The sequence below is a fragment of the Protopterus annectens genome, chromosome 16.part0, assembly GCF_019279795.1.
Source record: "Protopterus annectens isolate FY-2018-M chromosome 16.part0, PAN1.0, whole genome shotgun sequence".
Classification (NCBI taxonomy): Eukaryota; Metazoa; Chordata; order Ceratodontiformes; family Protopteridae; genus Protopterus; species Protopterus annectens.
Window position 1 is genome coordinate 313,727,781 of NC_056750.1, and position 26,618 is coordinate 313,754,398.

Consider the following 26,618-nt stretch of genomic DNA (forward strand, 5'->3'; position numbering starts at 1 on the left):
AGCAGAATTTATAGGAAAGATATTTTAGCAACAATTATGTACATTTCAGTAGCATTCACCCACGTTTTTATGAAAAATAACATACTCAAAGTCCAATTCATAAGGGCATCTAGACTTACCACAGATGATGGACAATTTGAAGAAGAGTTGATTTTTATTATTTATTTCTGAATAGAGGCTATGAACCACTTTTATTGAATGCTAAAGTGAAAGAAGTGAGAGATAAAATAATGATTTTTTTATCCTCCTATTCTTTTAAAACCTTAGTTAAACCAATGAATTATAAACAAAATTTGGGTCCGACTTGCTGTTTGGATATGACAGTTGACACTAATAGTATTAGGCCTATTATCAAAGATAATTGGAAAGTTTTAGAAGGAAATTCTAAATTATTTTCATGTATCTGACCTTATCCTAAGTTTGCATATAAAAACAATTTTAATCTTAAGACACTTTTAGAGAATGATAATATGAAGTTAGTAGTTTGCCCTTTCAATGTAAATAGCTCTAAGGGTATGTATAAATGTTCATAGGTTCAGGCATGCCTAGCCAGAGTGTGTATGGATTTGGGCATATATAAAGGATGAGAATACAGGTTCATTCCCCACCCCTAGGATGAGATATGCCAACCCACCAGTTTGCTGTGGTAATGTCCTCATTAAGATTGATATTCATTCAAGATTTCTCTTGAACATCTCTCTCATACTCGCTCTGCCTCTCACAGTGGAGTGATTCTGTCCACAAGTCCTGGAGTCTCTCTGGGATTCTGTTCCATCTCCAGCAACAGGATCAGTAATCCCTCTTGTACATCAGCTTCTGATCTTGCCGTCCAGTCTCTGGTCTCTCTTTCTCGTGGCTGGGTCATTCCAGTTATTTTTTTTGGGGCATAGCCCAAGGCTTAACAGCGGGCCTTGGTGATGAGGGATTTCTGACCTCAGAGGGACTCATGGTGTCCGGTGCAGCGTATGACAGGGGTTGTGTGGATCCCTTTTGCCTTTGCAGTGACCTGCATTGGACTTCTTTCTTTTTTTTCCTGCTGGTGATTGGGTTCATTCATGCTGCTAAGGTTGTGTTGTATCAGGAGGTGTGGGGGGTCTGGCAACTGTCACGTGAAGTGGTTCTGTACATTCAATGGGGCCGATCCAGGTCCCATGATCGTAAGGTGAAAAGGTGGGCAATGTGACAGGTATGTTAACCACTTTGGCAACCTGTCAGTCCAATGTCAAATGATAGAAGGTTCTTGATTCCCACTTCCCTAATAATGTTGGTGTTTAACAAATTATGTACTGGGTAGGGATGTTTTTTCCTGATAACGTTTTGGCTTTTTTTGGCTGGCATTCTATTATTCCATGGTTTTGGCATTTCCCTACCCATTTCTATGATTTTCTCTCTGGGATGTCTGTGTCTGATGTGCAGTCATCTCTGGTTTGTTGAGGTGCTCAGTTTGATGATTTGCAGGTCTATGGTTGTTCAATTTTGTCTGCAAGTATTGCAGTCATCAGCGCTGAGGCAACAGCATTTTGGGGGGAGTAGGACTGAGCCCTTGTGGAAAATCAAATGCCGAAACCCGGGGGTCTGACAGACCACCAGCAACTCTAACCCTACACCCAGCTCTGTGGATGACATGGCAAAGCCCACAACAACTCTGTGGACATTACATCAGCTGGTGAGCTTTTTTAGCAGCCCCAGTAGTGTATTTTGCTGTCAAGAGCTTTTGCTAGGTATCAATGGCCTTGTGAACTGCGCAGCCTCATCAATGGCCTTAGTGACTGTTGAACTGCCCTGACAAAAAATAATTAGGGAGGATCCAGTGTCTGTAGAAAAGCATTTCAAGAGGCAGGATTCCATTATGATCCCTCCAAATGGTTTTATCCACAAGGAAGTACTCCTCTGCTGTAATTCCAGCGTTCCATTAGAAGCACCGCCTTTAGCTTGTGAGGAAGCACCAGAAGCACCTACGGCTTTGAGGCTGCCGCATTTCAGTAATAATAAATTTAGTACGTACATTGGGTGTGTTAGCTTGATTAAACGGCATTCTTATGTAGCACTGTAGTTGCAGTATTAGTAGCGGGCACTGTATGTGTGTTTTTTGGCGTAAGAGATTGTTTCATTTTTCGCAGAGAGAGACTGGCTCATCTTTTGGGCTTGGATGGAGATTTTTTGGAGAAGGGGGGGAGGGGGGCTGAGTGCCTACTGGCACTGAACCTGTAATGGCCCAATGTGTCTCAGGTTCAGTTTTTTTGACCGTGTCATTTTGGACTAATTTCTGTGGCATATCTGGGATTTTCCACCCAGGTTTCTATGATTAGCTAAAGAAGGCCTTATGGTTTTTCTTTCAGTGTCATTTATTTTTTGTGCCTTATGATTGTCTTTTTTTTTTATGTTGGAGTTTCTTTTAGTTAGCCTTAGATTTTTTGCTTTTATGGATTGGAGATGCCTTCTCTTCTAGTAGTGTGCTTCCTTTGCTGTAGTTTTTGTTTGTTGGCGTAGGTCACTGCTCTGGCGCCTGCCTTTGGTTCCTGCCTTTGATATTTGGATTATTTGCCTTGGTGGAAAGGAGCATTTTTTATTGGTATTGGTAAGGGTAAGGCATGTGTAAGGGTTGGTTTTTCGTGGGTTGTGGGGCCTTGAGGGATACCCACTGAGGTCTTGAAAAGAAGTGAAGTTGTGTGTTTGCTTTTGAAGTTCTTTTCTTTTGCTCTTTTGTTTGCTGAGGATGGGAGGATGTGGAGATTAATCTATTGGTGGATTCTCACCAATGAGGGTTATACTGTGGGGTCATTTGTGGAACATTTTGTTTTTGTGATGGTGATGATTAGGTTATTTTCTCCTTCTGTGGGAATGGTGACTAGTTGTTCCATAGCATTTTTTGAGTTATGAACTCCAGGAACCTTTGGGCAGGGGGTGTTGGGGATTGTTGTGTTCTCAGTCAGTGTTTGTGTGTTTGTAGGTCACTTTAATATGATGGTGTTTGGAGACATTCATACTCTCCAGTGTCTTCAGTGAAGGGCTGTGTGGGGTCCTGAGAGTTGAGAGGGTGGTCTGTAGCATGCTACAAACTGTAGGGCAGTTTTACCTATGGTGATTTCTCAGTGTGTATATATATTTTTGAATGGCTTTTCTTAAGTTTAGAGCATTTTGATATTACAATTACAATTTCTAGGGTTTATACATGCAAATCTAAAGGGGTAGCTTATGTTAGTATTTGCCCCACTTGTAGTGCCTGCTATGTGGGCATGATGACCAGGAGTTTAAAAGTAAGAATACAGGAACATATTTATGTATTAAAAGCTAAAAAGGAATCAAATACCCTTTTCAGAAATTCCAAGTTTTGTTTGACAGTCAAGAAATTTATTTTTACTGTTATTGAGTCAATTTAATTGGAATGAGGGGGGAAGATTATAAAAAAATAAATTAGAACAGAGAGAGACCTTGTGGCAGCTTAAGCTCAGAGTAGATGCAATACAGGTCTTAATGATGTTATTAATATTTAATATTAAGTGTTTTTTAAAAGTCAAAAGACTCAAATTGCAGAAATGTGAATGATTTAGTGGTATTCCACTTTAAATAATCAATGGCTCAATGGTTTAATTAATTCTTGGTTTTGATTGCTAGGATTTGGCTTTTTATACTAATGGTTTTAGTGTTTCCTTGATTCTGATGAAGTCCTGTGAGGATGAAAGCGGCAAATAAAGTGTGGTTACGCTAATTTCTTCCTTAATGAAAGTGATTTTTGGTGTTTTTTTGAGTGGCTTTTTTGGTTTTAACTTCCTTCAGTTACAGCATTTTTTTCTTTTAATTGCTAATGATGGAATTCTCAAAATATGGTCTTTAGAAGGTAATATCAAAAATATCAATAAACTGAAAACAAATATGGATAGAAATGAAGTGATAGTAACTGGAGATTCAGTACTGAAAGGTGTGCAAAATGTTTTACCAAGAATAACGAGAGAGCAGGGGCCAAATTCCAAAGGTCTTGTTCGTAGTGACCACTTATACTCAGAGAAAGTCTATTGATATCTGGGCCCTGGTGTAAGCATTTTTATAGATTATATCAAAGTAATTCACTTACACTGAGAGCAAGCTTGTTGGAATCATGGCAGACTTACACTGAGAACAACTCCTTTGAAATCTGCCCTGCTCACAGCTGTATAATTCAGAGGCTCCACTTTGTGAGGTATAAATGAAACAATTAAAAAAATATTAAACACCACTGATCCAAGATGCAAAGAGGTGATCACTGTAGCACCAAATGTTTTAGAAGAAATTTAAAGAATGAGTTTATATCTGGCATAGGATAAATGATTATGTTTGGTAAAGAATGATGCTTTAATGTTATACTCCCTGATGCACTGCCGTCTGCAGGACATCCAGGTTATATCACTGAAAAGGTGATTGAAATAGTGAGGTGACAAGATTAGCATTCAGGAATGGTAATAAATATATATATCTATCTGGTAAATCTTTATAAACATACCGATAGTAGGATGTAGATTGCACTTAAGTCACGTGGATAATAAAATATTGGTCACAAAAAATGACTAATTATTTAGAAACACAATCAGACTACATAGAGACCACCAACCATGCATACCAGTATTAGGTTCTTTCTATGTAATGTAAGGTGCTTAAATAAAAATCTATTAAACCCAAAAAGCAAATTACTTGAAGAATACATAGATATTCCGGAACACTAACTGAGACACAGTACAGTGAGAACCACTTCCAGTTAACATAAAATGTATGTAGGGTACCGCATCTAAAGAAAGGATAAATGGAGTGGGGGGCTAAAATGGTACACATTAGCCAGAAATTACAATCTGCACTTTTACTAATTAGTGCCTCAGCAGAAATGCTGGCCATTAGGTTGATGTTAGCACAGTAACACAGTACATTAGTAGTATTTTTATAGCAGGCTAAATCAAAACCGCAGGAATCGAGGATTTCATTAGTGAATTTCTGAGTACCATGATATGAATTCAGAATATATTATCTGGAGACAAAAGTGCCTTACTGGTAAGATAGGTCTTTAGTTCCCCTAGGAAAGTGACCAAAGACTGTAAACACTTCTCTTAAACAAAGGTTAAACACATTATGATAATTTCAGTGCTAGATGGTGTAATAGTCTGGATGAAGTAAGCAATATATTCCCAACCTACTTTAGGCTCCTCAGACCACAAAAGTACAACATGGTCAGTTACTTTAAGCATCAAAAAGCTGAAGAAGAAAGAAAAGCTATTCTTCTTCTTCTTCTTCTTCTTTCGACTTTTCCTGGTTAGGGGTTGCCACAGCAGATCACCTGTCCGCTCATGATTGGCAGGGGAGTTTTTACGGTGTCGAGTTGCCAGCCTGGCACCCAACCTTCCACGGAAGGCACACACACACACAGTCATGCCTAGGACCAATGTAGACTGACCAATCCACCTACAGCATGTCTTTGGGATGTGGGAGGAAACCGGAGCACCCGAAGGAAACCCACGTGACCACAGACAGGACATGCAGACTCCGCATAGAAGGCACCCTAGCCGAGGATCGAACCGGAAAGCCTCTTGCTGTGAGGTGGCACTGCTAACCGCTCCACTACTGCGGCCACCCCCAAGAAAGAAAAACTATCAAGACTGAATTATAAAGCTAATTTTAATGACTTGAGAAAATTGATGACATGGAACTGGAAGTATGAACAAGTATGCTCATCAGCTGAGAAAATTGAGGCAGAGTGTATTTAAAATTAGACAGCCTAATAATTGAATGCATTTTTCTGCCAGGTAAGATATCCTGTATAACCAAAGTGTTCCATGGTGGAAGTTGACTTATATCAAATGCTAGAAAGCACTTATTTACCCAAAAGTAAACACTATGCTAACCAAAGATGCAACAGTAATAGCGGATGCATTTGAAAAATATTTTGCTAAACAGTTGACTGATAAATATTAGTTTGGCACAATTTCCCTTTATAATACTGAAACTAATCCTTGAATCAGTTAAGAAAATCACAGCTGATACTCTTTGAAATAAATATAAGTAGATGTATAGTACCCAATTTACCATTTGTATTTGAGAAACTATTGGACAGTGGATTTGTTCCAGAAATCTGAAAAAGGTTACTGTTGTGCACTATATATAATTCTGCTGAGCCAAAAAGACATAGACCATTAAGCCTTACCTGTATAGTGGGTGTTCAACAGAGTACTACTGAAAGTGTTTCCTTGTTATGCAGCAGGTAGGGACATAAGGTAATCAGGTTTTGTGTAGTAGATCATGTGGCATGAACCTAGTGAACTTTCACAGGACTGTAATAAGAGGCCATGGATCATAAGATAGCCATCAATATAATATACTTAGACATAGCAGAAGGTTTCATTTCCTTCCCACATGTGATAGTTCAAGTAACGAAAAGCCAGCACATAAATGGGTATTTTATAAAATGGAACCTGCACTGGTTAAATTGTAATGAATCCTGTGTGTAGATCAAAGATAGCATATCAAATATTTTATAGTAGACAGAGGATTCCCTCAAGGATCTATCTTAAGACTGGCATTTTAATGGACATATGGCAACAATACCAGTCTCTGATCTTTACTGTATTCAGATTTTTGGCAATTATACCAAGATCGGCACTGTGGTGACTTCAACTAATGATTAGAAGAAGCTGCAAATAGAAGTGTTATATGCATTTGTAGAACAACATTTTATGTTTAGTTTAACAGTAGTAAATGTGCTGCATTGCATATCAGAGGCTCCCTGTATGCATAAATGGAAATATACTGAAAAGTACAGAAAGATATAAAGATTCAGAAGTGGTAGTGAAAGGAATATTACATTTTGAGACAGAGGTTAATGCCATAACAGTAATCACAAGGAATAATAGATTATTGATCCCATTGTTTGTAGCAATAGATAGTTAATTTATCAAATATTGCTCTAGTTTTATCTATTTACTCAATGTGAAAAGTTAATAAATTAAAAACAATACAAAAATACTATACAAAGGAAGTTCTCACTGAAAGGCTGAAAACATCAAAGCTATATTCAGTTTACTACAGACTGAAAAGAGGATATTTGATTTACAGATTTAAATGCTACAAAGATGAAAAATGGAGAGGGTATGGCTGGCAGCCCAAAATGGAGGAGTGAGGGAATGAGTTTGCTCCACTCTGCAAGCCCTTTTCTGTTGAGAGTCTATAATCCTGCCTAATTTCAGCAAATAGAAAATATGTAAGCTACTATTGAAAAGGCTTGCAAAGGGACATTGTCAAAGTTGGCAAAAGATGGATCAGAAAAACAAATACTGTCATACGTTTTAAAAATGTTAGCATCAATCTCGCTCGTAATTATGGATTTGCAAGACTGGTTTCATAAGATAAGTTGCAAATATGATTTAATTAAATCACAATGTGAACAATTTCAAAGTCTAAGTTATAAGGTTTCTTTCTTATTAAAGCTAAATTATCTTGAGAACAGACAAAGAGGGAACTTCTCATTGTCTGGTCTATATTATAAAGTCGAACAACCAAAATATCGACACCAAAATGTCAAAGCTGCACTTCATTGAAACCCCAAATCACTGATTTCTTTCATTAGGCCAACAACGGACACCACATTAAAATAAATACTTTTAAGTGGGGGGGGGCGGCTTTGCCACCCTCACCCCCCAATGTGGGGGGCTGTGCCACTCACACACCCCTAACTAAATATACTAACTCTCCGAGATTGCACTACAGTCAAGAAAAGGGCAGATGTAACAGAACAACCAACCAATTTCTTTCCCTTGGAAAGAAATCAATGATTTGGCCATTCGATGAAGTGCAGCTTCAACGTTTAGGTGTTGATGAAAGGTAAGTTGACATTTTGGTTGTTCAACTTTATAATATAGACCCTCATTGTCAGGCATTGCAGAATCTATACAGGATAATAAACCTTTGGACTTTTTCAACAAAAATTTCTTACAAGGGCTTAATCTACCTACTGATATGGATTGAGAAGTGGATTAGATTTATTTTGTAGGCCAAAGAAATTGTTCCTCAAATTTCCGCACTGCTGAGGAGTGAATATTAAAAATACTTACCTTCTACATTGGGTTCAGGTGGACAGTAATGTTGTTTAAACTTGTCAATACTAGGTAGAAGGTAATGTTATCTCAGCTTATCAAGACTTTTACAAAATTGTGTATCTAAAAAAGGAAGGAGTTGAAATGTAAAGCCCTTATTTCTTGGGTTGTATTTCCATATGTTTTTGGTGGTGAAGGTGGTGTACAACCATAGATAGTGCTTCTTCTCCTGACAGCAGTTCTATGATTTCCTAAAGCAGTACCAGGACCTGATTGCTAACAGGCTGAATGCCCCACAATGTGGGTTTAGAGGGGCAGAAGAAGATCCTTGAACCCATTGCAATGACTCTGGATGTGCTTACATCACAGTGCAAGGAGACTGAAGACACTGAGTAATGCAGAAGATGTGGGTAATCTCAATGTTTCATCAAATAGAGGGAGGGATGAGTCTGTTAATAACTGCAGTGTGAGGAGAGGAAGCAGACTCGCTCAGCAGCTGTCTTTTTTTCAGGACAGTCTTACTTGCTCAACTATATCAGACTTGGAATTGTCTTCTAAAGAACTTTGTACCGTAAAGACTTTTTTCTTACTAAAGTCAACTTTAACGTAGAAAGTAGTGAATCTAAAGTAAAAAAATGCAGAAATGTTTAAGGACTGGTTATCAAATTGTATTTGGATAGCCAGATTAAGTTCTTCTGTTTATATCTCTTTATAGAACATTTAGTTTATTTTTCATATCATATCTTTACACCGATTATTTAGAATTATGGGTTGATTGCTAGCAATGATGGAGTTTACAGATTCTGTCTATTGGTCTTATGGCATAAATACCCCTTTATTCTGTTCAGTTATTTACAGGGGATATGTAGGTTTATACTTGTGCATCTGAGGTGCTTATTTTTAAGTGTCTAGCTTTGTTCAGCTTGCATTTCTTATTAGTAGTGGAGAAGAGGGAGGGGTAGTGTCTTGTTGGTAGGTATACTGACCAGGAATTTCTGTGGGTATCCTTAGTACATTCAGTGGACATGACTTTAAGGGCTGTAGAGCATCCTTGTGTTCTGCCTGCATTTATTTAGGTACCTATCTCTTGGAACTACCTTTGCCTAGATCCAGGCATAGATCCCATATGTATCCAAGGGTCATGACAAATATAGCCTAGGTGGGGGAGAAAGGTGGAATGTCTAGGGATAAGCCATTGTCATAGGGGTGGGGAATATGCATTGGTCAAGATTATTACTTGTAAAGTAGTGGTGATTTGTACTCGATTAAAACAGGTAAGATTAGAAGCAAGCTCAAGAGGCAATTAAATTGGGAGGGAGGGTGGGAGGGATCTGGAGCTCTTGGATTGTAGTATTACTGTAAAAGGTGCAAAAAGGTGTACTTATTTTACCAGAAAGGAATTTGAATTTGAGGTTGAAAGTGCTAAGGGAAGATGAGCATGGTAGGTGGATAATAGACATCAAAGGACAGGAACTGAAAATGGGGGCACTTTACAGACCAAATAATTAGTATCAAAACTGGCAAGAAGTGCTGACACTTTGTAAATGGCAGCTAGTGGGGGTGTTTGTAATTTGGTAATTTATTGGGAACTTGATAGAAATTTGGGTATAAAGAAAGGAAAACTTGAGCAAGTCAGGTTGTATCATGTTGAAAGTAAGAGGAAGGCTGGATAGACATATGAAGACTTTCGCACTCCTTATCAGAGGGCTATATCTTTTCTAGAGACTGTCACTAGCAAGCTAGCAAGTTAGATATTTTGAGAAGTATGACAGTAGAACAAGTAAAAGTAGTGGAGAGAGGAGAAAGATGCCTCTCTGATCATGCAAATGTGATTTTAATATTAAGACTTCATCAATGGTTGGCTAGATCTGCCATGTGGAAATAGAAGCCTTATTGCTGTTATGGTGAACAGAGGTTTGTAGAGGTGAAAAGGTTATTGAAAGAGATCTTGAACCAGAAAGAATGGTGTTTAGAAGTCCACACAACCTTCAGCATTAATGAGATGCTATTAAATGTGTATTTTGAGGTCACCTTATGGAACTGAGACCAGAAGGCAGATTATGGAATGGGAACAGGACTTGTGGGAAGCTCAAAGGGAAATGAAAAGGTCGTCTAGCTAAAGAAAGTCGAGGGAAGAGAGCACTCATGATTTAGACTTAAAGATAGAACAGCCACAGGTGTCTGTAGAGGAGTAGGAGACCACAGTGGTCAAACAACATAGGATTCATTTACAGAATAAAGGAGCAAGGTTGTGAAATGTCTGGCTGTGAAAGTGAAAGATAGATGAAGGGCAGACATTTTTTCAGCTCTAGATAGAGAAGAAAAACTTGACTGGGACCTGAATGATATTCAGAATGTTTTCTGCAAATTCTCTTCTGAATTATATACATTGAGAAGGAACATAAAGTGCAACTTTGCGAGTGAAACGTGTTTAGGTAGATGATTGTCACATTGAATCAAGAAGAAAAAGTGGCATTGGATAGGGAAGTTTCTGTCAAAGAAATTAGTGAGGCAATCAATGCCCTTAAATCAGGGAAAACCTTGGGCAATGATGGTTTTCCAGCAGATTTGTGTAGGCTTTTCTGAGTCTTGTTTGTTAACAGTTTGGAGAAGTTATTTAATTAATAATAATGCCACAACTGGGAAATTGCCAAACTCATTTACTAATCATCTAAAATGGCTTTGCCACTGTAACAAGCCTGCCTAACTTAATCTTTACTCTGTTATTTTGTTTTATGAATGATTGTATTAAGCCACCTTCTCTATGTAACTTATCCAACCATTGAATTGATCCTCTATCTTTGAATAATTCAATACGTACGTGGCTGATTGTCCCTTTTATTAATACTGTTAAACTTGTTGTTTGTCTTGGAGCTTTTCTCCCCGGCCTCCGCTGAAAATGGACATTACTCGAGTCGGACTATCCCGGTCAACAAAAGTAAAATAAAATAATGTGCAATTTTAGCCAAAATATTGCAAAAGATGATGTGCAAGCTGGTAAGTCCTAATTGCAGAAGAACTGTTAAAGGCACTCTCCTGAGAGAAATTGGTGATTGTTGATAAGGAGGGATGGTACAATGCAGGGGTCTTCCTTTCCAATATTAAAAAGATATGCTGGAGTGGACCTTTATGCTTTGGGTCTTAGAGGCAGAGGTGGACCAAAGCTTTTTTTAACTATGTTGCAGCTCTGTATAGGAATGCTAAAGCTTGGTTATTGATTAATGGGAATTTGACTTAGTCAATAACTCTAAGCAGAGGTGCCAGACAGCATGCCTTCTTTCACCCATCCTCTTCATTTCAGCTATGGAGATGTTAGCACATCAAATTAGTGTATTTTTATTTTTACTTTTTACTCCAGCTGTATTTTTATATGTTTGTTGACAATTGAATGCTGGCATCAAATAGCTGGGTTTGATTTTACCTGAGTTGGTTAAGATTTTTGTTGAGTCTAAGGATGTAGTAGGCCTTAATGCACTTGGAATAAATCAATTCAGATTAGAGTTGGAACAGGGATCAGTTTGCCAGGGGATCATAAAATTGCTAGGAATGTTGATTCTGATTATCTGAGTCTGAAGATGACTGAATCAGAGAGAGACAAGGACAGAAAAAGATAATTGTAGGTAATTATTCAGTGTTTTTTCAACAGGTATCTTCTTTGTTGAGTATATGGTTTAATAAGGTCTGTACTTTAGTTAGCAGAATAGATTTAATTCCAATGATGATTTTTCCAAAGGTGATATGTGTAAGTAGGCATTTACCACCAAGAGGTAAGGATCTCAAATGGATCCAGGTATTCATGCTGTGTGTGATAAGTTTATTTAGAATAGTAAAGGGACAAGGATTACTAATGGTAGGTTGAGGCTCCTGAGGAAGGCAGGAGGTGGGGGGTGTCAAATTTTGAGCTTTATGTTTTTGCATCTGCAAGTAGTAGTGAATCAGAATTGGTGTAATTCTGTGTCTAATGTAGGCCTCAGTAATAATTTGTAAGGAGATGTGAGACTTAATCCCCTTAGACTATTTTTCAGGAATTTGAATGGGTCCCAAAGGGGTGTCAATGTGAGTTCATTGCACCGGGCTGTGGAATAATCATAATATTAGAATTTCAGGTAAACCTGTTTTGTGGAAAGGCTGGACAGCCTGAATTAAATTCCAGTTAATTAGAAACTCCCCTATCCAAGAAAAACAAAACAAAAAAAGACATAGGAAGTTTGGTAAATCAAGTAGACAGAGACTTTAATACTACTACATGAGTGAAACTTTTTTAAGTCCAAACATGGTCTACCAAAAGAGGACTTGGCAACAATTTGATCAACAGATTGAGGCTGTCATATCTTAGTTAAGGACATTAGAGGCTGATAAGGGTATGAGGGACAGAGCCCCCATTGACAAGATCACAATATTTTTGGGCGGGTAAGACAGGAGTTTTACCACCTCTCAAGTATATAATATGATGATAATGCATAGCTGTGGAAGGGAAATGGAAAAGTTACAATTGAGGTGGGAAGAAAAGGGCAGAATTATATTTTCTAAGCACAAATGGAGAGAGTGATTTAAATTTGGCACATATAATGGTTAAGCTGTTTACCTTACATACACAAGGTACAGAGTTTCATTCTCATATGGGGTAATTGACTAGGCCTAAAATGGCCCACATGGGGCAGTGGGGCAGTTAGCCTAGTACTAATATATGAATCTATGAAGCTATGAAGGTGCTGCCTGTAGTGAGTGTCATGATATAAGGTGGCTACACAGGTGGCTTAGGATACCCTTGCAGATATCTGCTTTTTCTGGCATGGAAGAAGGGAATTGCTGGAGAAGTAACAGCTGGTGACATTCATATGATTTGGTCATATAAAACAATCCACAAATGTCAGGATGAAGTTATTAGGGAATGGGAGAAGATTTTTGAATAGTGGGTGCCTAAGGAAAAGGAATTTGCCTCTTAAGACTGCAGGGGGGTATGCAAGGGTCAGAGGGTATCAGAGAAGATAGTGCTTGTTTTGATAGGGGGCTGAGTAAGAAGTTGTATTGTTGAGGTTGGAAAAGGAACTTCATTTGAATGATGAGTATAGGTAAAAATAACCAAAGGACCTACCATAGAGTTTTAATTGCTTAAGAATATACAGATAAGAAAATCAAATTGTATAATTGTGGTAAGGTGAGACATTTTTGCAATGTAGGGAAGGAGGCAGTAATTTTATTTGAAGATAATCATTTTCATAAGCTCAACAGGGCTTTGCCTGTTGCTTGATAGTTGTCATGCTTTTTGCTTTCAGCTTTTTATGTATAAGTACTGTTGCAACAATACCTAGATTTGGTATTGTGGCATTGATTTTTCACTTTATTGCAGATGCACCAATTCTAATTTCAATAAAACGATGTCATGTATTGAATATATTGATGTCAGTATTGAGATGGACAGTAAAAAATATAAAATGTAACTAGAGTCTTACAGCACAAACATGAACAGACTTAATAACATACAATTAGGTTTTATAACAAACATAAAGAAGAAATTATTCAATATTAGAGTAGCTAGGCACAAACATTCAATAAGAGTTTGCACTCATAAAACTTGGGATAATTCAAAAGGGGTAGATCTTATGGGAATGAAGCCTTTTGGCAAAAGAGGGAGCTGGGCTGATATGATCTATAAGTGACTCTGCATTATTACCTGCACTGAAGCATTTGATTTTTTTTCATAAAGACCTTTCAATTTTTTTTGTATAAGATACAAAGTTCCAAAAAAAGTACATAGTTTAGGGGGACTAGGCTGTTATATTTAATTTAATATCAGTTTTAATATTTTTATTTGGAATCTCATACTGGTCATAGCAACTATTAATTGAAATTACAGAAATACAACTTTAAACACTCAAGGAATTTTCTCTCCTCTAAAAAAAGTTAACAAGGTTTCAGAAGAAAAGAGAAAAGAAAGAAACGAGATGAGCAGCAGTTGGGTGTCCAAAGAAACTGTTACAAAGAAATTAGTACCAAGTATTGTCTATGTCCCTCACCACTCATTTAGATACCAAGGGTTTCAAACAGGTTACTAGTTTAGATAAAGGTTTTACATTTCTCCTGAAAATGGATTTCAAAACATACTTTTTATGCTACAGGTAGTGTTTGTGGTGTGCAGCAGAACTTGCATCAGTTATGTTAATGTAAGAAAGAAAGCATTAACAAATTTTGTATGTCAACAAAAGACATGTCTACTCAAGATTTTTCTTTCTTAGCAAGGACCTGAAGAAAAAATCAGAAGTCATGCTGGACCTTTGGCAGATAAAATAAAAAATCAGCAGGGTTGTACTTATCAATAGACTAACCAGTCTCTATAACCATAAAAATTATGCTATCAGTCTGTTGAAACATGATGACAGGCAGAACCTCATTTAATTTCATTTTCTTTTTCTTTCTTTCTTTTATTTAATGATTGGCAATAACATTTTTAACAAACTTATATAATTACAAATTCTACTAATTGGTAAGAACAGTTTAACAAAGGTTTTTAAACTGAAAAATAAATATAAATGGAACATAACTATCTGATATAACTATACATATGCAGATTGTGTCCTTTTATATATAATAATAAATATTCCTATTTCATTATAATATTCTTCTCATTTGTTTTCCATTATTAGTATATCATGTTTTACAAAGCATCTGTTCCATACTTATCAAAAAGGTTGGATAGTTCTAGCCAGAATTTGAAAGTGATGTGTGTATTATATCTTAATTTCAAAATTATCGACCTGTCTACCACATAGTGCATTTGACACAGCTGAGCGTGACAGCTTACTTAATCATTTCACCCATGACTGTGGCATTTCTGCCGTCTCTGGCATTGTATAACAGTGGTTTGCTGCATATTTTACTGGTTATGTTCAGTGGAAGTGTCTGGAGTTAATTCCTCCTCACCCTACCCTCTCATATGTGGGATTTAGCAGAGCTCTGTCTTGATCCCATGTTTCTTATCATGTATGTTTTCTGCTAGGGAGATAGATGCCTAACATTACACTGTTATGCTGATAATATTCAGGTATACTCATCCTTTATGCAGAATTCAACAGTGGCTCTGAATGAACTTGCCTTGGGCTTGGAAGGAATCCACAAATGGATGAAACAGAATTGTTTGATGCTCAGTACCATCAAGATGACTCCCCGATCCCCTGCTACAGTTTTGTCGCTGAACACCAGTTATAGTGGTGACAAGCTGGAGTTTGTGTCTTAAGGTACAGAATCATGGTGCGATCTTTGACAACTAATTCTTCAAGGACCAGGTTTCACCGCCATCCAATCCTCCTGTTACCTTCCTAGGACATACTACTGCTTAGGCATCTTTTTCCTTCTGAGGCTTGGTCCACATTTGTGCATACATTCATCCCATTCATGTATAGACTACTGTAATGCCCTGTGTCTGGGACTACCAGATGTTGAGCATAACTTAATTCAGCTTGTGCAGAACTCTGTTACATGGCTACTTACTGGAGTAAGCAGATATCACCATGTTATGCCAGTGCTGCAAAGACTGAACTGGTTATCTATTAAGTTTTGCATCACATGGAAAAAAGATCTTGTTTGATGTTATTTGGTCCTTCACATCTTTGGGTCTGAATATCTTATGGAACTTTTCATCTGGTTCTGGTTCTGTTTGGTTGCACTCATTGCTCTTTTAGCCACAAACTGTCAAAGGTTTTTAAATGGCTTGATACATCAGGGAGGTGCGCCTTTGTATTCCACTAATCATGTCTTTGGAATCTCCTGTCAGAGTAATTAAGGATGATCCCATTGCGTTATAGTTTCATGCATTCACTGAAAATATACCTCAGAAGAAATCATAGAAGAAGATCTGTAAATAGCTTTAATGTCGTAATTAAGTTCATTGACTGTAACTAGGACTTCAACCAGTTCCAGATTTGTGTGATGTGAAACCTGGGGAGAAAATGGAATTATGAATAAATACCGGTATTTCCCATAGTTGCTAGTGAATCCGAATGAATGACAGGTGGTGTACCTTGGAATGCAGAGATTGCTATCACTGCAATGGAACTAGACTTCTCTAATTAAGCACACACTGATGTTCTCCAGGTTAAGAAAGGCAACAGTTTAGATATCTGAGTGTTAAGTTTTCTGGCATTCAGCAGTGTTTCCTTGATACAATACAGATTGAAGTTTATTAAGTTGGCTAGTCCATCAAGTGAACTCTGCCTAAAATTATCATTTAGTGCTATTTTCAAAATTCTGAAGCTTCTAAGATTATATAACATTAGGTCAAATAAACTGAATTTCTATATACTTCATTGTGTCCTGAAGTCAATTCAATTAATTTACAAGCGTACTTGATTGAAAAAGTTGAATGTATGATTCTTGTGTGAATTTGACTTCAGTATTCTGTATAAAAGAGTCTTCCAAAATGAAGATAGTATTGTATTTGTAGCAATGGTATAATAATGATTTAAGACATCCATAATTACCTTATTTATCAGTAACATCTATTGTTATGGCCATAAAAGATTTACACATGCAGTATCATTGGCTGCCCCAAAACACGATATTTTACATCATCTTTGTTCTTCCTGAAGAGTTGCTGTATTTCATAACAGAATTATTGCCAAAGTCTTCCCTTGCTTTTATTAAGTTTTTACTTAGTCTAAGCAGTGATTTCTTTTACAGTTTGAAGAGTTAGTGTACTTGTGGATGGAGAGGCAAAAGTCCGGTGGAAATTATAGTCGTCATCGTGCACAGACTGAGAAGCATGTAGTGCTTTGCGTAAGCTTCCTGAAAATAGATCTACTTATGGATTTTCTCAATGAGTTCTATGCTCATCCTCGGCTTCAGGTAAGACTCCATGTTTTCTGAAACCTTTGTATGCTCTCCCTATAGGTTCTGGACATCCTGGCATCTCGTAATGCTCTCATCTTACATGTATATTCTAGAAGGATTGCTAAAGCACTGGTGTATTAGTACACAGACATGACAATGATGTATTTGCATGCTATAGATATACATTTCTGGATGTAAGGAAACGTGGATTGTCATTGCTGATATGATGTGCTAAAATCCGAAAAACAGGTTTGGGATGGATGCATGACAGAGGAAAGAAATGTAATAATATAAATGTTTATGAAATGATGAAAGGTTATCTAAATGCAAATCTTTTTGGGCATAACTAGATGATATTATTTTGTTTGTTTTTGTTTTTTGTTTTTTTTTTTTGTTTTTGTTTTGTTTGGTAAAGTTTTAAAATTATCTTCTAAGAGCTAGTCTCATGAGTAACACATGTAAAACAAATAATTGCTGTCTGAAAAGTTGCTTCATGCCTCATTCATATGCTAAATTTTCATGTTTTTAGAACATGGGGAAATGCCACTTAAAAACTCACAGGTATCATATTTTTGAGAATCTTTGAAAATTTTTCTACACTTATGTATTTTGGAAGTCTGAGTGGCCATTTATTTAGGATTTTAAATACTAAAATTGTGCATTTAAAATGCAGAACTACTGAAAACTGGCTTGATTTTGCAGAACAAAATGTATGCAATAGCAGGTTACAAGCTGCAGTCATTTTCAAAATACAAAATTATTTGAAGTATTGTATTCTGATAGAGGTAGCAAAAAGAGAACTAGACATGTTAAGAAGTAAGGGGACCTTGTGTAATATTATTGGTCTATGTACTTTATGAGCATTAGATCTACAAAATTTCTGGTGATGCATCAGAAACATAGGGTCCTAATGAGGTGTCACTGAAAAGGAAAGGTCAAGACCCACCGCTACCTTTAGTGATAAAAGGATAGCCCTTTAGTAAGTTTACAGAAGTTTATTTTATTTATTTTAATTTTTATTTTTAAGCAATGCTTAAATAATCCATCCAAACACAGATTCCTGGCAGTTGGTAAATAGTAATTCTGAAAGAAGACACCTGGCTGCAGTAATACAGAAACAAATCATTGGCCAATAAATAGGTAACACCTGAAGCTTTTGTTTGGGCACACAGAGTATTCATTTAGACACACATAATACACAAAAGTAAGTCACTTACACTGAGAGTAAGTCTTTTGCAATTGGTTCCTTTGAGATGTATGTTATGATTTCACAAGCATGATGCTGTGTAAAAAGTATAGAGATTTTAATTTATCTGCTTAACATGTTTGTAGAGAATTTTAAAAGCAAACAAAATAAAGCATATTTGCATAAACAACAGTAGTGTGGCAACAAAAATAATCCAATACAAAATGTCAAATGAATGTCCAAACAGTAATAGTTAATAAAGGTAAAGAGGTTTGTTAATAAAGGTAAAGAGGTTTGTTCACAGTTAGAGAAATGCAGGTTGCTTCATGACCGGATAGGATAAGTACAACATGGAGCTGTGCAAAGCCACCCAGATTCAGTTTGAAAGTTACCCAAAGAAAAGTCATGATTTTTCTCACATTTCAGAAGTAATCCTGGCACTATGGAAGTAATAAAAGGATGTAAGCCTACACCATGGAAGGGAAGTACCTTTAATGGGATCTGACATGCTTAAAGCATAAGCAAGGCATTACTTTTTGTTAAAGACTCTGAGAGGTATGAGATACAGACTTTTCATCGAAAGGGAATTAAAAAAGCTTTTCATTTAAATTCTGCTTAAATATATTAAATTGCACTTATAGTGATCTGTGTGGTGGAAGTTTTTTGTACTTTTCTGTTTTTTGTCCATTTATATGTTTGCATTTTTTTCTTAATTTGTTCTTGGACCTTAGTCTTGTAGCTTCATTTGCAGTTGTATGAAGATTGTGCATTACTGCAAGATTTTAGCATAGTTTATATATTATACTGCAGTTCTACTACCATTAGTAGAATTACATCTAAAAGGTAACTTTTTGTATTATGAACCCAGTCTGGACAAACTTGTAGCATCTTTCACAGTTGTGACAGGACTTTGATCTGCTACTAGATCTGAGCCTCATTTAGTTATTTATTACAGTGTTACTCGTAAATTTCTGCATGTTCTGGTGCCTTAGTCTGTGATGGTTTGCAGAAGTGGAAATATTGCAAATTTTATTCCATGGTCTGTGCTTCAGTACTTTTTTATAGCTACATATACCTGCTTAAAGTTATATTCCAATAATCTGGTGTCTTAATCTGTGGTGGTATTGCAGTAGTAGCAGTATTGTGAATTCTGCTCCAGAATTTGTGCTTCAGTACTTTTTTAGCGACATATACCTGCTTAAAGTTGTTTTCCAGTAAACTGATGTCTTAATCTGTGGTGGGATCACAGTAGTGGCAGTATTGTGAATTCTGGTCCAGGATTTGTGCTTCAGTACTTTTTATAGGTAGATATGCCTCCATTAAGTTGCATTACAGTGCCTTTTTGTTTACTCTGCTACTAGTTTTCCCCTTGTTCTTTGAGTCTGCCCCCCAACTAAGGCATTAAGCAAAATGTTTCTGAAATTCTAACCTCAGAACTTGAGCTGCAGTTTGAATTTTTCCCAATCTTCCAATCTGATGTTTAAAGTCCCTCCCTCCCTTCTTTCATTGCTAATGTCTGTTGTGCAACCTACTTAAGTACTTTCTCACTCAGCAAACCAGTATTGCACGAGTAAACTCCCTTACTACATATTGTCTCTGGTTCATTTTCTCAAAGCTCCAATCCTGCTTTATCCTGGTTTATTTTATTTTTTTGCACTTCAAGTTAACTGATTAGGGTGCTACCACTTTATTTTTACTTTATTTGTTGATTTTGCCTTTAAATCATTCACTTGAAATTGCCTTATCAAGTTTTGTTGTTGCATTACAGTCACAAGCAATCTTTCTTGAAGTTATTACATCAAGAAGTTAGCAGTGTCACATGCAGACACAAATGCCCAGAAAATAATGTAATTTAGTGTCACTAAAGCAAATTGCCATTTCCCATTATGCCTTAGTCATTTTGTTTTCATAGTCTCCAGTCATTATGCTGTGTCCACTAGGATTAAGTGACTGCAATCATATATTGCACTAGAAAGAAAAAAAAAAAAAAAAAAAAATATATATATATATATATATATATATCAACATCAGGATGCCAGTCTTCACTTAAATTTGTACCTCACATAACCAATCCCATGAGTAACTAATCAATCAGCAAACACTCTTTCTACTCGCTATCACCTCAACATCCGGCCTTCATCCCGCACACTTTATTACAGTGGAAGCAATTTGTTTTATACTTTTTAATGCTCAGTCTAGAAATATTGGCATTTATTCAACTATCTGTATCTGTACAAAACATTTTCCAGTGATTCATCAAACCACATCACTTGATATTTGCACATTTTTACAAAGGAAGGACAAAAACATGCAGGACATTTTATATTATGATTTCTATTTATTACTCTTTAAAATAGTTTCTTCAACATATTCTAGGGAGTTTCAAATGTACATTTCCATAATGTCCAGTAGTAGTTTTTATAACATTTAACCATTTCCATATAGAAAGTTTAACATTATATAACACAGTAAAACATTTTCCTAATGATTTACTGGCTTCCTTACCAGTGGTGAAATCATAAGAGAATGCACTTACACCTCACTGATCACATTTCTCAGCACTTTTATGTCCTGATTCTCATACAGAATTGTTGCTGGTGCTGTTTATGTTATAGACCAAAAATAATATGTAAATATATCAATACATATATATATATATATATATATATATATATATATATCAGAATAGGTAATTTTATTGTAAAATAGACTTAACTTTGTCGGGAACATAACCAATAAAGACTGACAGCAAAAAATATTTGCAAATAAACAAAAAGTTCACCCCATTTGTCCCATTTGTGACTCCATCTTGAACAGGCACACAGCGTTACAGGCTGTTATGTAGTATATCTGGGTTTTATCTTCATGACTGAAGTCATAGAGTGTTATATTACAATGCTGCCTTTCCCCACACTAACCTGCCACTTAGGTTATGAGTTACAGTCCATATTATTCCAATATAAAAAATATTTAAATGTATCTCACTGAGTCAGTTGTGAAGCAACACTTAGTTACTAAAGCTTCTCCAGTGCAACACAAGAAACTTTCATTTTCCCTGCTACCAGAGCTTTCTCTACAAAATGCAAACATTCCACAGGACTTTCACATCAGAGATAATTGCCCTGACCTTTCCCAGTTTCTATCTCCTTCATGAACTGATCAGTAGATACACAGTCCAGATTCCTCTGGACTTCCAATGACTTTTGCCATTTTGGTGTTGGTGTTCCATTAAACAGTGCAAGCAACAACTCAAGCACAATCACCTGGAAACTCAGGAATACCAGTTTAAAGAGCCAGGCTGCAGTACTCTGGTTTGGTGTTTCTAAATTCATATAAACCTTCCCAAATGCTACTGTAATTCCCAAATACTCCTCATTGGTCTCCAAATTCTATGAGGTGATGACAGGCTACCCTGCCTCTGTCTGCCTGGTTGGCTTACCTGTTGACAGAAGCCTGGTGGTGCCACCACAGTAACTCTCTCTCTCTGGCTCTATGTATATATACGTATATATATATATATATATATATATATATATGTGTATATATATATATATATATGTGTGTGTGTGTGTGTGTGTGTGTGTGTGTGTGTATATATATATATATATATATATATATATATATATGTGTGTGTGTGTGTATATATATATATATATATATATATATATATATATACCATCTTCACCTACAAGAATCTGATGCTCGGTATAGAAAGTGCCGGGATACATCCATCCAACAAAAAAAAATCCAGCACTAGAACACTATAAATCCACCCAGATGGGTAAAATAAAAATATCAGGACACACAAGTAAGCTCCATATAGTCTTTAATGGCCGATCAATCTGCCACATCCAATAAACCTAGGCTTCGCCTGCTGGTGTCATCAGTGTATACTTCCAGAAGGAAGAGCCCTGTTTTATACAATTCATATATAGGGCACTTAAAGTAACATCACACTACACAAACTCCAAAAAAAATACATTTTATAAATCTTTAAACCCTTAATATAAATACAAAATAAACAATAATCATGTGAATCGTGTATGTCACAGTCCACCCACAATTATCAACTATCTCAAGTTTCATGATCCATAGTTCTAAACTGAAATCAGCTACCAATGATCATTTAATCCGGGTTTGAATAGTGCACCCAAATACAGTATCCACATTCTTTCTTTTTGTGTCAAAATCCTATGTTTCCGTGCTATAATTAATCCATTCCTTGCTACCTTATCAATACCCAGGAATACAAAGTGGGCCCCAGCATGTATCAGTGTATGTTTGTATAAAGCACTACGTGACCTATTGCAATTAATGTCACTAATATGCAATGCAGTTTGCTGCTTCAAACTTAAAGAAGTCTGTCCCGCATAGAAGGAGCCACATTGGCAAACTACCATGTATACCACCCACTCACTAGTGCAGGTGATTAAGTGTCTTATATCATAAAACTTTGTTGTATTATTTGAAGCAAATGACTTGGTTTTAGAAACACTTTACAGTAGATACAATGTCAACAAAAAGTACTACCAACTATCCTAGCATCCATTTTAAAGAATGTGGGTTTGTTACTTTTCTTGAAATCATCCAGATGTTCGCCTATGGTTTTACCTCACCTGTATCCAAACCGATACTGACTATCTAATAATGGACCCAAAAACATATCAGTCTTCAAAATATGCCAATATTGCTCAATTGTATCTCTAATTTTAAAGGTATTACTACCAAACTTATTGATGAACCTGATGACCTGCATATTATCTTTTTGTAGAGACTCATTGGTCTCTAACAACTGTGATCTTGATGTTGAATTGGTCACGTGCATAGCTAAATCAACTTCTCTAGCTTTATATCCTCGGGCCAAGAACTTGGACTTCAGCTGTTGGGCCTGTAGCTGGAAATCCTCTGGTCTACTACATATATGTTTAAGTCTCTTAAATTGAGCTTGAGGAATGTTTGCGATAATATGGCTAGGATGGTTGCTATCAGCTCGTAACAGAGAATTTTTTGTGAAAGGCTTCCGGTATAAATCCATAATCACTGTATCCTCCTTAGCTTTAGTAACCATAACATCCAAAAATTCCATGTTGTGGCTATCTATTTTCCCACTGAACTGAATACCATATCTATTACCATTGAGAAAAGCCACAAACTTATACCATCTGTCCAATTTTCCTTGCCATACTACTGAACAATCATTCAGGTACCTATGCCACATCAATAATTCTGCCTTAAACTCATGATGTTGATAAATGACTTGTACTTCCACAAACCAAATGAACCAATCTGCATATATGGGTGTAAATGTTGTACCCATTGCTGTACCTTTGATCTGCAGATACCATTCTGTCCTATACCTAAAAGAGTTGTGTTCCAGCACCATCCCTAACAAAGTTAATAAAAATTCTTGTTCACTGGGTCGATAATAATTCGAAACCTCAAACCAGTATTTCACTGCTGCTATTCCTCCCCAATGTGGGATACTCGTATAAAGTGCCTGGACATCTAATGTGCCCATAAAGGCATAAGACGGACTTTGTAAATCATCCATTAGCAGTAAGAATTAGTTGGTATCCCTAATCCTAGCTGACACACATATCAATAGAGGTTTCAAGTCTGGACTCTAAATACACTGACAAAGGTTCTATCAAGGACCCTCGCCCAGCTACAATGGGACGTCCTTGAGGTGAAATAACCAATTTATGTATCTTGTGTACTAGATAAAAATATTGGGGCAGTGGATCAATAACAGTCAACTGTTGTTCTAGGTCCATATAATAATCTCAGCCTCCTTGGCTCTCTTTAAAAACCTGTCTATGCCTTGTTTAAATACTGTGGTAGGATCTATAGGAAGATGACAATTAGAAATCACATCCGTAAGATGTCTATTAACTTCTTATTCATACTCCTCCTTACCCAGGATACAATGGCACCCCCTTATCAGCTTTCCTAATAACTAATCTATCATTTTTCTGCAAATTTTCTAATGCTTGTTTTTCTGCCAATGTCATGTTTTGCTTGAAATTCTTAAAAATGTTACTCTGATTCAATTGTAAATCCTGTAACACCCGTTCCTCAAAAATTTTAACCACCCCATAATTATCTTTTAAACCATAAATAAGTTTAATTGGGTGACATTATTACATTATTTGATGTAGACCTGAGTATATTGAGCCACACAAGAGGGTTCTTAGGAGTATATTAAATATTCTTTATAGAAAAATCATGGCCAAAGCACAGCATTTAAAATCTTTCCTGGACAGTCTAGCCACGAACAATGATGATTTAACATCTTTTAATGTAGGAAGGGGCACAGAAACATCACAAATGGGTTGTGTTAAAATGAATTTGGAGTCACAGTTCACACAATTGACAAAAATTACTAAAAAAGTATGTGCTAATGTTTGACATAGAAAACTATTAAAAGCTTATTCCACGGCTAGAATAGCCCCTAGAGGCCTTAGGGTCTATATAGAACCAGGGATGGGGGCAAACAACCAACAGTTTATTAGCAAACGGAGACAAGTACAGTTGATGGCATCAAACATGTTCATTCAGCTACTAATAGAATATTATGAACAGCAACATGCAGTTATGGTAATGAAGCTGAATCAAGCTTATGAAGATACAGTTAAATATTCTCAAGATGCAGCTTATAGTGATAGATATGCTGTGTATGTAAAAAATGGAAAAAGAATTGTTAGACAGGAAGTCAAAAAAATTTCAAAGGGACTCAAATGATTATCAAAATGACCAGGCTTATTCATGGAAAAAAAGTTAAGAGGGCAGTGAGATTCTCAGAAGGGTTAACAAAGGGTCCTTCAGACCAAAAAGGAAAAGGCCTAGGTCTATATTGAGTAGAAAAATTCAAGACAATTCTAGTGCGTCTGATGTGTCATCAGGTTATTCAATTACAGACACTGAGACAGAGGGAGGTGAACTGATAGCATTAACTTCCCCTATGTCCAAGAGATCTAGAGGCTCTTTAGGCGAGGGGCCAGAAAGCACCATAGTCGAATTAACGGAGGGTATGTTCAGCAAAATGATCAACAATGGATAGATGGGTTTCATGTTTCCAATGATACACAGGAATCAGAGAACCAACTAGTGATGAATCTGACTCAGTATGACCTTTCAGAATTGGAATATAGAGTGCTTAGTAAAGGTTTGGGCTTTGTACCAGCTGGTTACGTGTCTTTTTTAGAATTGGTGAAGGATTTAATTTTTTTTTGTTGCAAGTTAAATTTAAAATATTACTTTGCTCACAGACCCCAGACTATGGACTCACCTGACAGGTTTAAATTTAGGAAATCAGATTTTCAGCCACCTTATTATGGGGTGGTTAAAATCTTTGAGGAACGGGTGTTACAGGATTTACAATTGAATCAGAGTAACATTTTTAAGAATTTCAAACAAAACATGACATTGGCAGAAAAATGATAGATTAGTTATTAGAAAAGTTGATAAGGGGGTGCCATTGTATCCTGGGTAAGGAGGAGTATGAACAAGAAGTTAATAGACATCTTACGGATGTGATATCTAATTGTCATCTTCCTATGGATCCTACCACAGTATTTAAACAACACATAGACAGGTTTTTAAAGAGAGCCAAGGAGGCTGAGACTATTATATGGACCTAGAACAACAGTTGACTGTTATTGATCCACTGCCCCAATATTTTTATCTAGTACACAAGATACATAAATTGGTTATTTCACCTCCAGGAGGTCCCATTGTAGCTGGGCGAGGGTCCTTGATAGAACCTTTGTCAGTGTATTTAGAGTCCAAATTGAAACCTCTATTAATATATGTGTGTGCTAGGATTAGGGATACCAACCAATTCTTACTGCTAATGGATGATTTACAAATTCCGTCTCATGCCTATATGGGCACATTGGATGTCCAGGCACTTTATACGAGTATCCCACATTGGGGAGGAATAGCAGCAGTGAAATACTGGTTTGAGGTTTCGAATTATTATCGACCCAGTGAACAAGAATTTTTATTAACTTTGTTAGGGATGGTGCTGGAACACAACTCTTTTAGGTATGGGACAGAATGGTATCTGCAGATCAAAGGTACAGCAATGGGTGCAACATTTACACCCATATATGCAGACTGGTTCATGGAGTTTGTGGAAGTACAAGTCATTTATCAACATCATGAGTTTAAGGCAGAATTATTGATGTGGCTTAGGTACCTGGATGATTGTTGGGTAGTATGGCAAAGAGCATTGGACAGATGGTATAAGTTTGTGGCTTTTCTCAATGGTAATAGGTATGGTATTCAGTTCAGTGGGAAAATAGCCACAACGTGGAATTTTTGGATGTTATGGTTACGAAAGCTAAGGATGGTACAGTGATTACAGATTTATACTGGAAGCCTTTTACAAAAAATTCTCTGTTGCAAGCTGATAGTAACCATCCTAGCCATATTATCACAAACATTCCTCAAGCTCAATTTAAGAGACTTAAACGTATATGTAGTAGACCAGTGGATTTCCAGGTGCAGGCCCAACAGTTGAGGTCCAGGTTCTTGGCCCAAGGATATAAAGCTGG

At 36.6% G+C, this 26,618-nt stretch overlaps 1 protein-coding gene across 1 annotated transcript in view; it reads left to right on the top strand.

Annotated features, from left to right (window-relative positions):
• The window catches only part of LOC122790589 (potassium channel subfamily T member 1), a 1,237,971-nt gene that overhangs the window by 413,556 nt on the left and 797,797 nt on the right, over positions 1-26,618 (top strand). Inside the window, exon 11 of the mRNA XM_044058115.1 lies at positions 16,725-16,889. Coding sequence (XP_043914050.1) covers positions 16,725-16,889 — 165 coding nt within the window. The remainder of the gene's footprint in view (positions 1-16,724; positions 16,890-26,618) is intronic.